This window comes from Prionailurus bengalensis, chromosome B1 (genome assembly GCF_016509475.1).
Source record: "Prionailurus bengalensis isolate Pbe53 chromosome B1, Fcat_Pben_1.1_paternal_pri, whole genome shotgun sequence".
NCBI lineage: Eukaryota > Metazoa > Chordata > Mammalia > Carnivora > Felidae > Prionailurus > Prionailurus bengalensis.
The window spans coordinates 104,057,072-104,071,736 of NC_057344.1; the positions used below are offsets into that span (position 1 = coordinate 104,057,072).

General features: G+C 34.4%; 1 protein-coding gene and 1 pseudogene across 2 annotated transcripts in view; one reads left to right on the forward strand and one right to left on the reverse strand.

The window, feature by feature from the left end:
• PRDM5 (PR/SET domain 5) overlaps positions 1 to 14,665 on the forward strand; it is a 209,456-nt gene that overhangs the window by 92,704 nt on the left and 102,087 nt on the right. For both annotated transcript variants that reach the window (XM_043569397.1, XM_043569404.1), the window contains exons 4-8: positions 3,065 to 3,239; positions 5,529 to 5,703; positions 6,838 to 6,930; positions 7,192 to 7,313; positions 11,219 to 11,298. In XM_043569397.1, the coding sequence (XP_043425332.1) occupies positions 3,065 to 3,239; positions 5,529 to 5,703; positions 6,838 to 6,930; positions 7,192 to 7,313; positions 11,219 to 11,298 (645 nt within the window). The remainder of the gene's footprint in view (positions 1 to 3,064; positions 3,240 to 5,528; positions 5,704 to 6,837; positions 6,931 to 7,191; positions 7,314 to 11,218; positions 11,299 to 14,665) is intronic.
• LOC122479261 lies at positions 12,475 to 12,569 on the reverse strand (annotated as a pseudogene).

Here is a 14,665-nt window from a genome sequence, read left to right on the forward strand (position 1 = left end):
TTTTGAACAGATCATCATGTTGAACAGCCTTCTTGCAGCTAACAGGTTTTCAGCAAAATCACCTGGAGCCCATAACAGGAACCATAAGCAGGACCCCAGAACCCAGGCAGAGTCAGGGAAGGCACTAACCCCTAAAGTGTAAGGAGTGATTCTCTTACAGAAGGAACTGTGTTCAGAGGAAAAAGCCACAAACCCGAAGATGGGAAATAAGAGCTGTAGTAAGAAGTAAATTTCAGGATCAAAATATTAAAACAGTCATCAAAGCTGGAGCACAAGGTTAGAATCCCAGGACTTTGAGTCAATACCCTTTAAATCCTTCTTGCCAAAGGGCAGGCGATTGGGGCTGGGGTGAGCCTACAGGTAAGGAATATTGGAGTTCAAGAGAACTCCAGAGATTAGGAATCTGGCAGGGTCTGCCAATGGGAAGTTTTGAAGAAAGGGAATAATATAATGAAAAGTTGTGATTAACTTAGTGAAGTGTAGGCAAGGAACAATTTAAGAGGATACTTCTTAAAACTATTGTGGTAGCAAATTGGCTAGGCACTGGTAAGAATTATATAATAAAGCTATCTAGATATTTCTATTAAATAAGTAGATTGGAGTAATACCATGACATTCCTTTTACCATATTTTTGGCATATAGACAAAACATGTAGTTGGTCCTTGGTGGGTATAATGCTATTGCTTTTTATTAAGTCAAGGTTTTAACTGGTATATTAAAATTTTCTTTTCTTATGGAGCCCCTGAATGGCATTCTGTGTCTTATGACCAAAGTTTAAGTTAATGTTATTATGTTTTAAAATTAAAAATGAGTTTTTCTTGGTGCTATGAAGGCCATCACAAAATTGATTATTAATATTCTGGAAAGATGCTTCAATTAAATTTCTTGGATATTGATCAGATAAGCACTAAGATTTATGATTGTGTTCTGACATCTTCATTAGGTGAGTCCTTTGTTGCTTTTGGTAACTATTAACAAGAGGTTTCCAAACCCTGGAAATTACCACTTCTGAGTTCATTTAAAAAGAGACCTCTCTTTTGCTGAATGTCTGCATAGTTTTTGTTGGTTGGTTTGTTTATTTTCTTGCACAAAGTGTAACAATTGAATAGAAGTTAATTGTGTTCTTAATTAGAAATCACTTTAGGTTTCTGGAGGTTTGAAGTTACAAAAATTGCAAGGATGCTGTAAATATAGAAACTTCCTTTAATTAACTGTAGCTGATGGTTAGATTTGCTTCAGTGCTTTGAACTTTTGAATCAACCTTTCTTGCCCAATAACGATGAATTTAATCATCATTTTTGTCTTTTCCATGGAATTTTCTAATATATATATATATATGTATATATATATGTATATATATATGTATATATATATATACCGTTTTAAAGATTACAAAGATTCTGTTTGTTGTAAAAAACAAAACAAAACAAAACAAAACAAAACCTGAAACAGTGGAATATAAACTACTCTTTTCTCCCAGCCTCCAAATGATAACTGTATAATAGTTTGCTGCATCTTTTCCCAGCTTTTCACAGGGGTTCTGCTTGTGTGTACACAATATACACATACACACATACATATGTTACACATTCCTCGTCCTCCAGTTTCCCTTCTCCAGCTCACCTTCTCCCTTCCCCCTCCTCCTCTGTCTCCTCCTGCTTAATGCAAGTGCTGTGGTGATAATGCCAGAGAGAAGGCTTTGTTCTATGTTCTCTCCCTTACTAAATTTCACTCCTTGGTGGAGCTCACTGTCCTTGTCCTCTTCTCCCCTTGCCTACCATCAAGGTTCAATAAATTCAGACTATGTTTTGCTTCTCTTTATCCTCAGCAGCCAAAGTAGGAGCCGTCCCAGAACAAATCCTCAGCTATGTAAGAGACAGCAATTCTGGGTGTTTCTCTTGGGGACAGCAAGCTAAGCAGCCCCAGTTCTGGCTTCCCTGGTGATTGGCCGAAGGCCCAGAGGGGCTTTTTGTACCAGTTCATTCCAAGTGTGAAGTTCCTCTGGGGTTTCCTTGGGAAGTAGGTTCTTCTTTGTAGTATTTTTCTTGTGTCTGTTATGGGTTGAGATTTCTTCTGCAGTAATTATCTATCATTTCAAACCTGATTTCTAATCTCCTAGAATTTTCTGCAGAATTTTTTTGTGCTGTTAGTGGAACTTGTTTTCTTTTCTTCTCTCTTCTGTCATTTTAGTGGGATTTAGGTACACATGATGATTCAGTTAATACTTTGAACTTCCCAGGTGCCTGGTTGTTTTTCTTTTTTTTATCTTTTCTTTTTTTAAGTTTATTTATTTATTTTGAGAGGGAGAGAGCATGAGTGGGGCAGGGACAGAGAGAGAGAGAGAGAGAGAGAGAGAGAGAGAGAGAGAGAGAGAATCCCAAACAGGCTCTGCACTGTCAGCACAGAGACTGACTCAGGGCTTGGATCCGTGAATCATGAGATCATGACCTGAGTTGAAATCAAGAGCTGGACATTTAACTGACTGAGCCACCCAGGTGCCCCACCTGGTATTTTTTTTTTCTATTTTTGGTCTAGGGTTTTGGAAGTTCTTTCAGGGTTTGTTTGCAGTTCCTATGGCTTATGTTATAACTTGAAAGTTTTTTTTTTTTTCTTCCAGTTTTGGATTTAATATTAATCATAGTTAGATCATTGATATCTCATTGCTCTCTGTGCAGAAATGACACCATTACTTAACAGACTTCTTTCTGCTGCATTTACAGGCATCCCCAAAATGTGATGACATTAGGCAAATTAACAATGTGAAATTCACTTTTAGTAATTTAAGTATTCTTTCATTTGATATATATATAAATGTCACTGTCTGTAATATATATTTGTACTTTATTTTCTGGGTGACTGAATACTGTCAGTTTCCTTTTTCAGTATCTGGATCTGTTGGAGATATATAAAAAAAAGAATAGTAATTTTTAATGGGAACCTGGTACTCAGTGTATCTTAAAATTATTTCTTAATTATTATTAGAAACAAACAAATGGTTCAACATTTTTTAAATTATTGAGATATATTTGTAATACAATAGCATATTTTTTAATTTTGTCTCAGGAAGGAGAAAACATTTTCTATTTGGCAATTGAAGACATAGAAACAGATACAGAACTTCTGATTGGCTACCTGGACAGTGACATGGAGGCTGATGAGGAAGAACAGCAAATTATAACAATGATCAAAGAAGGGGAAGTTAAAAATTCTAAAGGACAATCAACAGCTGGCAGAAAAGGTATTGCCTCTAATTGGTGATCTGAGACCATAGAAGTTGTAGAAGAAATATAGTTTGAACTGCAGTTGACTTATAGTTGTGTTATAATAAGGTGTTCTCAAAATAAAGTTAGCTTTTGTGAAAACTACTCTCAGAGAGTAGCCAGCTGTAAGCACATCTTTCTTCTAGCAGAAGGAGAATGCTGGGTGTGGGTGATCCATGTGCCCTGTAGAGCTGCCAAGGTCAGCACCAGCTCCTGACTCTCACTGCTCTCACTGGTACAGTGGGTTGGCTAGGAATGAGGAGTTTTGTGCTCCAGCCCTGCGTCTGCCACTCATCAGTCTTGTACCGGGCAAGTCACTAACTCTTTGAGACTTTACTTTCTCATCTGCACATGGGGTAAGGCAAGTGCAGAGGTGTGCAGAGGGTACTGCTGGACCCTAATGGACTCTTCCTGGGCCTCCCTCTTGTTTGAGATCCTTTGAGAATCTGGAGCTTCTGGAAATCTCTTTCTGTTCTGAGCATAGAAGCCTGTAGGATTGTTAGGTTGTTCTAGTTGGGTAACCAAAAATGTGTGTTGACGGTAGGTCTGATCTGCTTAGATCAATCCTGTAATCCAGGAGATGTCGCTTGTTTGCCATCTGCTGGGGAATAATCAATTATTATTGGGGCTTGTTTCTATTTTACTGTGTTTTACTCCTGATGGGATTTGAAGGAAATATGAATGATGTTAAAGGTATTCATGTTTTGTAATAGATTGAAATTTACCATAGAGTATTTTTTTCATTTTCTTTAGCAAATCTGCTTCAAGAAGTGACACTGATTTCTTTAGTCACCATGGTAGTAATATCTTTCATATGAATTTTCTACTCCAACTATATGTCACTGGCTGAGAAAGTATAAGCATTCCTAGCATTGCTAGCTTATGCTTCTGTTTCTTTATTTCAGTTGGATTATTTAAGGGAAAGATGAGGACAGGCTTTCTGTTCTATCTTTCAAATATGTATTTTGCTGTTTCCAATTTCAGACTTTGGGTAATAGGTATTATTTTTGTATTATTCTGTATTTTCTTTTTGGGGAATATTTATTTATGTGAATTACAATATTATTGACTACACTCCCTATGCTATACTTTTTGTATTTATTTTTTAAGGTCCTTCCCCCCACCTCCAGGGCATATTATTACTGTGTCCACTATTTTAGCTTAAAAATGGGTCCCCTGCTTATTTATTATCACCCTGATTTTTCTTTAGTTAACAAATATCAAATTACAAATTGTTTTTACTTTTGTAAAAATAATCAATGGAAACTTAAACAGATTTTGAAAACATATGAATCAGGTACATACATTATTGCTATTTTTATTTTAGAAATCAGTTGTTATTTAATAAAAGCACCCCTTCCCCCCAAAAAGGCCAGAACACAAACAGAGTAACCAAACCACCAGCAAAAAGAAACAAATAATCCAATCCAATGTCAAACAATGGAGAGCTTAGTAAATAATTATGTTTTTTTTTTTTATTTGACTTGGGAAAATGTTAAATGGAAAAAATGAGCAACAGATGAAATTGAATACAAAGTATGATCATAAATGTAGTTATTCTTAGACTATAAAATATGAATGGACAAAAGGCAAATCAGGCTTGAGAATATATTAAGTGGTTGTCTCTTCATTGTGGGATTATTGGTAATTTTTATTTTCTTCATATTCCCTGAATTTTCTAAATCTAATCTTATTTAATAATCAGAAAAGAAAATGTGATGTAAATAGTGCACTTTGAGAAATTTGGGTGGCTCCATGACAGTCCTTAGGGACTGACAAGCCAGAGAGACCATGGAATCTCACTACACCTGCTGTAATGAGTTCTGTCTTTATGGCCTCAGTCTCTTTCACGTGTACGTGAGATTCCCCTTAGTAATTCCACATAGTCTTGCCTTGGTTGGATTTTTTCTCTTTGTGAACTCAGTGAACTCAAGATGACCTGTTTCAGGGAAAAGTTTTGCTTTCTCATTCCACATTTGCAATAACTCTTTCATGTGAAAAGTTAACATTATAGGGTAAATTAAAAATTGATTTTGATTTTGTATTAATTTGCTGAAACACCAATGAAGTGAATTAAAAGATAAGATACTTCTAGTAACACTTCCTATTATTTTTCATGGACAACATTAATAATACTCAGAGAGATAATAAGAATTTCTTCTTCTGATACTATTAAACACAATTTTGATTTTAAAATGAGGATAAAACTGAACAGTTCTTGGCTCTTAATTTTTGTCTTATAAATTTGCTTCCTTGTAAATGTACAGATTGCCTTGGCTGTAAAGAGGACTATCCTTGTCCCCAGTGTGACTCGAGTTTTACCAGTGAGGAAATTCTTGCTGAGCACCTTCAGACATTGCACCAGAAACCTACAGAGGAGAAAGAATTTAAGTGCAAGAACTGTGGGAAGAAATTCCCAGTTAAGCAGGCTTTGCAAAGACAGTGCGTACAGCAAAGAATATCTTTAAAATTATAAGCTAACACTTTTGTTTTTAACTATTTTATTTGATTTGTTTTATACGTGTGTGTGTGTGGGTGTGTGTGTGTGTGTGTGTGGGTATCAGTGATGGAGACAGGGGGTGGGGAGGAAGAAAGTAAGCATTCTATATTGTCATTGTCATTAACTTATCTTTTCTTAGTATAATATGGTGATTTTTGAAACATTCTGATTATGAACTTCCAACAAGTAAACATTATTTATGCTAATAAGTCTTTGTCCATTTATTTACTTGCCATTAAATATCAAATCAAGCTCATTGATTTACTATTCAGAAATTCATTTATGCATAATTTAGTGCTCTGAGGTCACAGATCAAGTTTCAGTTGTCTGCATTTGATATTCCCTCTGGAATCAGTGAAAGAAGAGTTTTAAGAAATGAAGAGAGTTTAGAGAATAAAGAATACGGGGACACTTGGGGAAGCACTGTTTATTTCTTAGCAACTTAGGAGGAATAATTTAAAGATGAATAGATATAGGCTGTCACATGAAGATGAATTAAATGATCCCACACATTGCTCGGTACCCTTTATTATTTTGACTCTTTATATTAACAGCATATAAATTTATCTTTTTACTTAAATATTTTACAGGATCATTAATTATTAAAAGTGAGAAATTAGATACGTATATTTTTTATTTTAAGAATGTCACCTTGTATATGAGCAAGAAAGCTTTCATGTTTACTATTTTAATATATGCATCTACTTTTGCTTATGAAATTTGAAATGAAAAATTTCTGCTCAAAACTTAAAAAAATTATAATAGCAAGAGATTAAACATTTGGAAATTTTGTTATAGGCTCTTGAAAAAAAAACAAGCCAGGGCTATATACTTTTTAGAGACTAGATGTTAAAACTGCATTCTAGTCAGCTTTTATTGAGTCTACACCAAAGATACTTTTGCTTAGCCGGGTCTTATAGTTAAATTAGGTACTACCAAAAATTAAAGGGACAAAAAACAAAATGAAAACAGAGATCATCAACAGGATTTTATTTAAAGTAGAGATATTTTTCATAAGTTTTTGTCTTACACATCCAATTTTTATTTCTTTTTGTTTTTTTCTATTTCCCCCTCAGCGTTCTTCAGTGCACAGCGAAAAGCAGTCTGAAGGATTCTTCACGAAGTTTTCAGTGCTCTGTTTGCAATTCTTCCTTCAATTCAGCATCGAGGTTTTGTGTCTGAGTTATCACATGGCTGTTATATAATTGTGGGTCATTTTTGGCAGGCATGCTTTTTATGCCTCTTAGTGATTAAGTATCACATGGCTACAAGATAAGTGCTTTCCTTTTTACCTGCCCAGGTAATGCATGAAATGACCCAGAAACTCTACTAGAGAGCATGCATTGCAAAAGCCTGCTGTGCTGTTAGACTTCATAAGATATGTCTTCACCATTTCTTCTCCCTGTTCCCCTCTCCTGGTTGTTTTGTAGTTTTGAGCAGCACCAGGAGACTTGCCGGGGAGATGCCAGGTTTGTGTGCAAGGCCGACAGCTGTGGAAAGAGGCTGAAGAGCAAGGATGCCCTCAGAAGACACCAGGAAAATGTCCATGCTGGTGAGAAATCACGGGAGGGTCATTTTTAAAGGGGCTTCCTCTCCCCAGGCTGCCATGATCTGTTTTTAATTCTTGCTCTCAAGGAGAGAGCTTGCTTTGACATTATGCTCACACAGATGTGGAGCTCTTGCAGTGGACTTTTTTCTTTCTCTGAGCACCATTTCTTTTTTAAGTTGATTTCAGCAGTATTTTTCATTTTTCGGATATCTGAATTAATCATAACTGGAAACCTAAGCTAGAATCTACTTGAGCTTGGTAGTCAGGTGTATTAAAAATTAATGTTTTTAAATAACAATTTAAGTGTGAAATATGAAATTTCTCTTTTAGTAGATACGTTTTAAAACTATTAAATGATGCTCTTGTGCCTTAAAGTTTTGTAGTAAAAATCTATTTTTTAAATTTATATTTCTCCCATATTGGAGAAAATTACTGCATTTTGACATGGGAATTTAATGTATCGGGATTAATAAAGCAGATATTATTTGAATTCCTTCTAATGGCCAGCTGAACAATAAAACCCATATAAAATTTGACTGTCACTTAGATTTTATCTGTTTAGCACATGGTAAATGTATTTTGGTTTAGGGATCGAATCTGTTGCACGGAGTTAACAGATGGCTGTATCGTCAGAGTTAACTTTTCACTTCCTCAGTGTCTTTTCCTTAAGAGAGGCTGAGGCTCATGGAACTCCTCATATCCTTCTGTGCCTATGCTTTTCGCACATGTTTACATTTGCGCTTGGCTTCTGGGAAATGTGTGGAAAGATGTCTTTCTGGACATGAGGAAAGTGGATTTCTCTTTGCCCATCTTGTTTATTCCCACATTCAGGAAAACAGGATAATTAGTACTCAGCTTCTGTATCCTATGTTTGTTCATTGTCCAAAAAGTATCTCCTTTAATGTTAAAGTTATAGCAGCTAATATGAGTGTGTCTACTGCCTCCTATTTTGCATCATTGCTTGGACTACATATTTAGGGTAAGCTGTCTATGAAAGTTCTGGGTGGTAGAAAGTATGGCCATGCAAAATACAGCTTCAGGATGATAATAGGACTTTACATTGTTCTGATTTCTTTCTTTCCTTTTGAAGAATATATGGCTGATTTAGGGAGGATGGCATTTTCCTGAATTCATTAAACTTGGGCCTTCACTATGCTTACAAAAGGCAAGCATAACTTTTTGATAGACCTGTCTTCATAGTTTTTTTTTTTAAGCTGTTATGTTTAAAATGCTGTTCTTAATTTTCTCCATCTTTGTCTGCAATGTATTATAACAAATCTTTCATGTCATTTTTAAAGTTAACTTTGCTGAACTAAGTAAAAAACCAGATGCATACTGAAACTCTGGAAACTTGCATTCTTTTTATTTGGGCATGTGGTCTTCAGGCTGTGCTATAAGCATAATTTCTGTGAGGCTTCTTGTAATTGGCCTTGGATTTTATAATATTACTGATTCTGGAAACTCATGTTGACTTTGTAGGAAATAATTTATAAAAGGAAGGTTTTTTTTAATTTTTCTGTGTTGTGGAAACATACAAAATATGGAATGTACAATATTAGCCAAAGGTCACTATGCACAATTTTTGTTGAGATTGGTATACAATCTGTCTTTCATTCATAGCCCCTCTTTTGTCTCTCCCTTTTCTTCTATGAGATACATAGACATTTGGAGAAAGAATATTCCACATCAGAACAGCAAGCAAAGCAGTGTTCACACATATGATTGTAGAACCTTCTATACCTGAAAGCACACTTAACCCACATTGTACTGAAACTTGCGGTACTTGGGTGACTGTGTATTCAGTAGGGTTGTGTTAATTTTTCATACATCTCCTACTATTGTCAATAATGTGTTCCTGAATGGTTTTGAAAGTTGAATCTGAAAGTAAAAAAAAAAAATCAGACTTACCTGAATATAGCAAAACTAAAATAGTATAAAGTCTAGTTATGGCTTTGTAGATACTGTTGTCCTTCAACCTAGGGAAGTTGGTAGAGTGATGACGACCTTCATAGCTACCCAAGAGGAAACAGAGAATGAAGGACTTGACTTCCTTAACCCACTTCCATTTTTTTCTTTTGTTTAGAGTCTATGGATGCTAAAACCAATAAATTTTGTATTTATGGGAGATAACATTTGTCTGCACTCTCGGGTGAATTGTTATAAATTTTTAAAATATTTTTTTTTCTTCAGGCTCCAGGGTGTCATAGTTGGTTAGGCATATAGCTCTTGATTTCGGCTCAGGTCATGATCTCATGGTTGTGAGATAGAGCCCCGCAGAGCATGGAGCCTGCTTGACATTCTGTCCCTTCCTCTTCCTCTGTCCTTCCTTCTGTCCCTCCCTTGCTTGCATGTGCTCACTCTCTCTCTCTCTCAAAAAAAAATTAGTTTTTTTTTCTCAAAAGAGCTTGGATTCCAATTCTAGGATGAAGAATAGAAGACGACAGGAGGAGGGAAAAGTTTGGAGAGTAGGGATGGGGGTATGGTGCATTGCCTGTGATTCCAGCTGTAGGGACAGTAGCAGGAACATGAGGATAAAGTAAGAGGTGTGGTTGGGAATGTCTCAGTTCTATCTCTGTTCTCTCCCTCAGGGAAAGGATAGGGTCTAGTCTTAAAGAACAGCCCGTATGAGGGATAAGACAGAGCAACAAAAGATTATGAATTGAAAGAGGGAAATGCCAGCTAGTGCAAGCTAGAAAAGAAGGAATATTCCTCTTCTGTGCCCCCCTCCCCTACCGTGTATGTAATCTATATGTATAGAGATACTCATTTTGCTGGGGAGAATTTTCTCCTTTAGTAGCCATGTTTTTTGTCAATCACTATGAAAAATTTTCTTGGCTGTAACATTCAGCATGCTAAAAATAGTGCATTATATGAAAGAAGTAACTTAAATAATAAGAACAAATTCATACTTTCTTTTTCTAAAAGTGTATAATCACAGTCCTATAATAAAATAAAATCATCTTGTAATATTTTTTTTTAATGTCTTGGAGTTTTTTCAAAATAATAGAGAAATGGGGAGTTGAGGTTGAGGTTGAGGCAAGAATAGCCATGGATTTGTCATTGTTGGGGCCAGGTGTGGGTACATGGTGGTTCGTCATATTATTTGATTACTTCAGATATACAAATTTGTGTATTTGAAATTAATTAAAAGTTGAAGAAACCACTCTGTGATTATTTGTGGTAGTGCAGATGATATTACATCATATTTGAAAAAAATGTTTTATTGAGTTTTCATTTCTATAACCACTGTGAAATTTGAAATATGAAATGAGCTACTGTAATCACTGTGTAAGAAGACAAAATTTGTCTTGTTTTGATTTGTATAATAATACAAATGTTGATATAATGTTTTGATGTACTTGATTTTGGTTTATTCTGTTTTTTGACATTAATATGAGAAAGTATATGCTCATAGATTTTGTAGGAATCTAGTGCTGGAAAGAATAATTTATAAATTCCATCTTAAAAAACACAGAGGATTAAATGAAATATTCTCTTAAAATTTAAAGCAAGTAGCAAAATCAATTTATGAATTAATAAAACCATTTTTTTCTTTTATAAACACATTTGATTAATTGAAATTACAATTTTTCATGTAAGTGTGCTTTTTCTCTTTTAATTCTACATTAGTTTATGGAAAGGTGAAATGCCTATTTTATATATGTAGAAAGTGGTATATCATGCTGAATATTTTTCAAATTTAAAAAGAAAGGGTTTAAATCCAGTTTAATGGCTATAACTATAACATTGAACGTTTTGGAATTCTAAGTTGTTAACTTAGAATAACTTGTATAACATCTTGTTAAGATGAAATACCTGTTTAGAAATTATGTATCACCTAGAAACATTGTATCTGATGCTCTTCATATTCTCATTTAAATCATGATGATATTTTATTTGCATTTTAGGCGATCCTAAGAAAAAGCTCATATGTTCAGTGTGCAATAAAAAGTGTTCTTCAGCATCAAGCCTACAGGAACATAGAAAGGTCAGTAAGATGAAGATTAATGCTCATTAGAGTGTAAGACCTTTTAGTCTTTTATAGAGCCTGCCATGAAAATTTTTAATTGATTTTTTTATAAAGACAGAGCTTTGTCATCAATTTATACACTAGCATATTCTAAAATGCAAGACTGATATGCAGAGACTGATATGCAGAAAAGTGAGCTCTTGTAAAAGTATATTTTGAGTTTCAAGCTTTTTTAGTTGCTGTTTGCTCAGGAAATACTATGTATTTGATGGAAACATATAAGTTTTGTGGATTTATAATATGCCCTGCAATGGCATTTAGCTATTAAAATGCATGCATCTTATAGTAAAGTCCGACAAAACAAAGACAAGAGCTCCTTATTTTGAAGAACTAAAAATAATGTCCAAGTATGTCAAAGTGTTGTTAGCAGAAACAAATGATTATATTAGAAGAAAATAAATTTAATGCATTTTGTAATAAATATAAAACTTATTACTAACTTACAAATTTAATGTGAAAGGTTAACCTGAAAAATATACCGGGGTTATTAACCTTAACAACATTAGCACTATTTAATAGAATTTACAATAGAATAGAGCTAAAATAAAATTTAGATTTTTGTTATTGTGACAAATTCTAGAAGAACTCTTATATTATATTATCAGATAAATGATTATTTTTTAATTTCACATCACTTTTCAGAATATCTAGGAGCATATAATATTTTCTTTTAGTGAGTTAATATTGAAGAGAGTATATAGTACTAGTGAATATAAAATTTTACTTTTCTTATGGTTTACAAAATGAATTTATCTCTTTATTGTATATAGATATATTCCAAAGTAACCTGAATGGCTTTAAAATTCATGATATTCAATTTGATAGTTCTAACTATGTGCTGTGGGTTTAATCTATAAACACACAAGATAGTTATATTCCAAAGATGTCCAAGATTGTATTTTATATGTTGGGTGATTTTGATCCTCAGGGAGAAATAACGGAACAAGCAGTGGACTGAGAGTGAGGACAGTGGGTGTCATCTTCTGTCCCTAACACTCCATGTAACATTGGGCCTCTGTTCTCTCTTTTATTAAATGTGACTTGGAATGGGTCCATGCTTTTTAATTTTTTTCTCCAAGTGCCATGAGCTGTTTTGTTTGTTTGTTTCTAAATGGTTTTCTAATAGGATTGTTTAAACATGTAGAACACATCAAGAATTTGCATATAATTCTTGTGCACCGGTCATGCTAATCTTCACTGTAACATTCTAATTTTAGTATTTGCACTGCTCACTTCATCCCTATGGCTTCCGAAGCAGAATCTTAGTCTGAGGCAAAAAGATGAAATCCAATTTAGTAGATATTTTCTAAATATCTTCTTACTTGTATAATTCTATGATTTCTTTCCCTGGTCTATTTACATCTTAAGTTGAAATTTAAGATAGTTTACCAGATTAAATATTGTACTAAACAGAGTGTTTCAACAAAGTTGCTTGTGGGGCCTATTTCTGAAAAGTGTTCTCTTTTCCATTTATTTTCTTCATAATATAAGAACTTTTTCCCCAAGGAATGTCTTGGTAGAGCCAAATACTACTTGGTGATGGTAGAACACAGCACCCAGATTATCTCTGCAAAATGTTAATAACTTATTAGCTGAATGCAGCACTTCCTTCATTACAGCATGGCTCATCTAATTTAGCCTTTCTGAATCCATAGACAGCTTTTGTTGACTTCCATTTCTGACTCTGTTCTTAATAGTTGGGTATGTTGAATGTCTAATAGAGTTTGGTTGCAGTATTTAACCTTGCCAGTAGAGGGTGCTGTATGAATATGCCAAATTACATAATAGTCTGAAATAGTATCTTACATTACTATATAGTATTTTATGTTACAATAAGACATATTATAACCCTTCTTGAAAATTGTTTATTTAGGGACTTCAAAATTGTAATTTAATATGCTCCATATCAACTAGTAAGCTGAACATTTTGAAAATTGTGCTTTATTTATCATAAGGTGTAAATAAATAGTATTACCAAATTTGGTTGTTTTATTAAGCTTTTTTAGGATTTTTGAAGATAGCTGTGGCCTGAATTTTCCACTATAAATAATATAGTCAATGCAAAAGTGCTTTCATATACAGTGAATATTCTGTTTTATAATTATGGAAAATTAATTCAACTGAACCTTTAAAAAGTGTTTCATGTTTCAAGAGCCGTGAGAGTTAAGGGGTACTATTCTGCAGTATTTTATTTAACATTTAACACTTTATATATGGATGAATAATTAAAAAAAATTTATGTATTAATATAAGTTTTATATTAAAATGAAAATACACTAAATATATTTTCATTGATGTATGGCTCAGAAAGCACATAATCTTTTTTAGGAGATATTGTTATTATAAAAGACATATATTACAGAAACATAGAGTTTAAGAATATAAATCTGTTCTTACTATCTTTAAATAAACAATACACATAATATTGCTCCTTAAGCATAGGTGTTGAACCAAAACCATGTGAAGGTCTTTGATGATTGAACAAACTGTCTTTAAAATGGCTCAGGCTGAAAGTTTTACTTCTAAATGTGTAGTACTTGCTTTCTGAGTACTTGTGTGGGTCCCACATCTTTTGCCTCAGGAATCATAGAATGCTTTGGACTCCATATATTCACTAACTGAGAATAGATGACACTGCATATAAGCAGAGGTGTAAGTCAGACTCTAGTGGAATAACATCATTCTGCTTCTGCCTTGTTTATCTGCATTTTCTGTGCTTTTCCCAACTGAGTTTTCTGACTCACCAAGAGTCAGATGGCAGCACCAAGGTGGATTGGCAGCCTCAGACCTGCCGTGAGGTTGGGCATCGAATGAAGTCCCAGACTCAGACGTGGGACCTGGTAATTTTCCCTAGCTTTTGTTTCCCTGCCTTGTCCCCTCTTTTCAGTCTCTCTGTTTTGAGTTCTCCCATGGCCACTTAGATCGAGGGAGCCAATTATACCAGGATATAACCCAGTCTTCTACTCATGACTCACTCAGTTCTTGGCCCTCTGCCTTGACTTCACTCTGCAGTGGCCCTCATTATTCTGCAGGGGTAATCACAGCACCTTGTCTTTCTGCACAAGGGCCTTTGCTTCTCTGGTGTTTACTATTGTGGGCTTTACCTTTAGTGAGGTTGAAGCAAATATAACTTCACCAGAACTATTTTAGAATCTTCAGCAAAACAGTGTGATGCTCTTGTTCATTGGGGGTGATCAACATTTCTAATATGAGGCTTCTTGCAATACATTCCTCTTAGAACTTTGTGCATTGTTTCTGGTAATAAAATGGGCTTCTACTTTTCATACCACCTATACAGTTTCTCTGTTTAGTGTCCCAGAGGGAA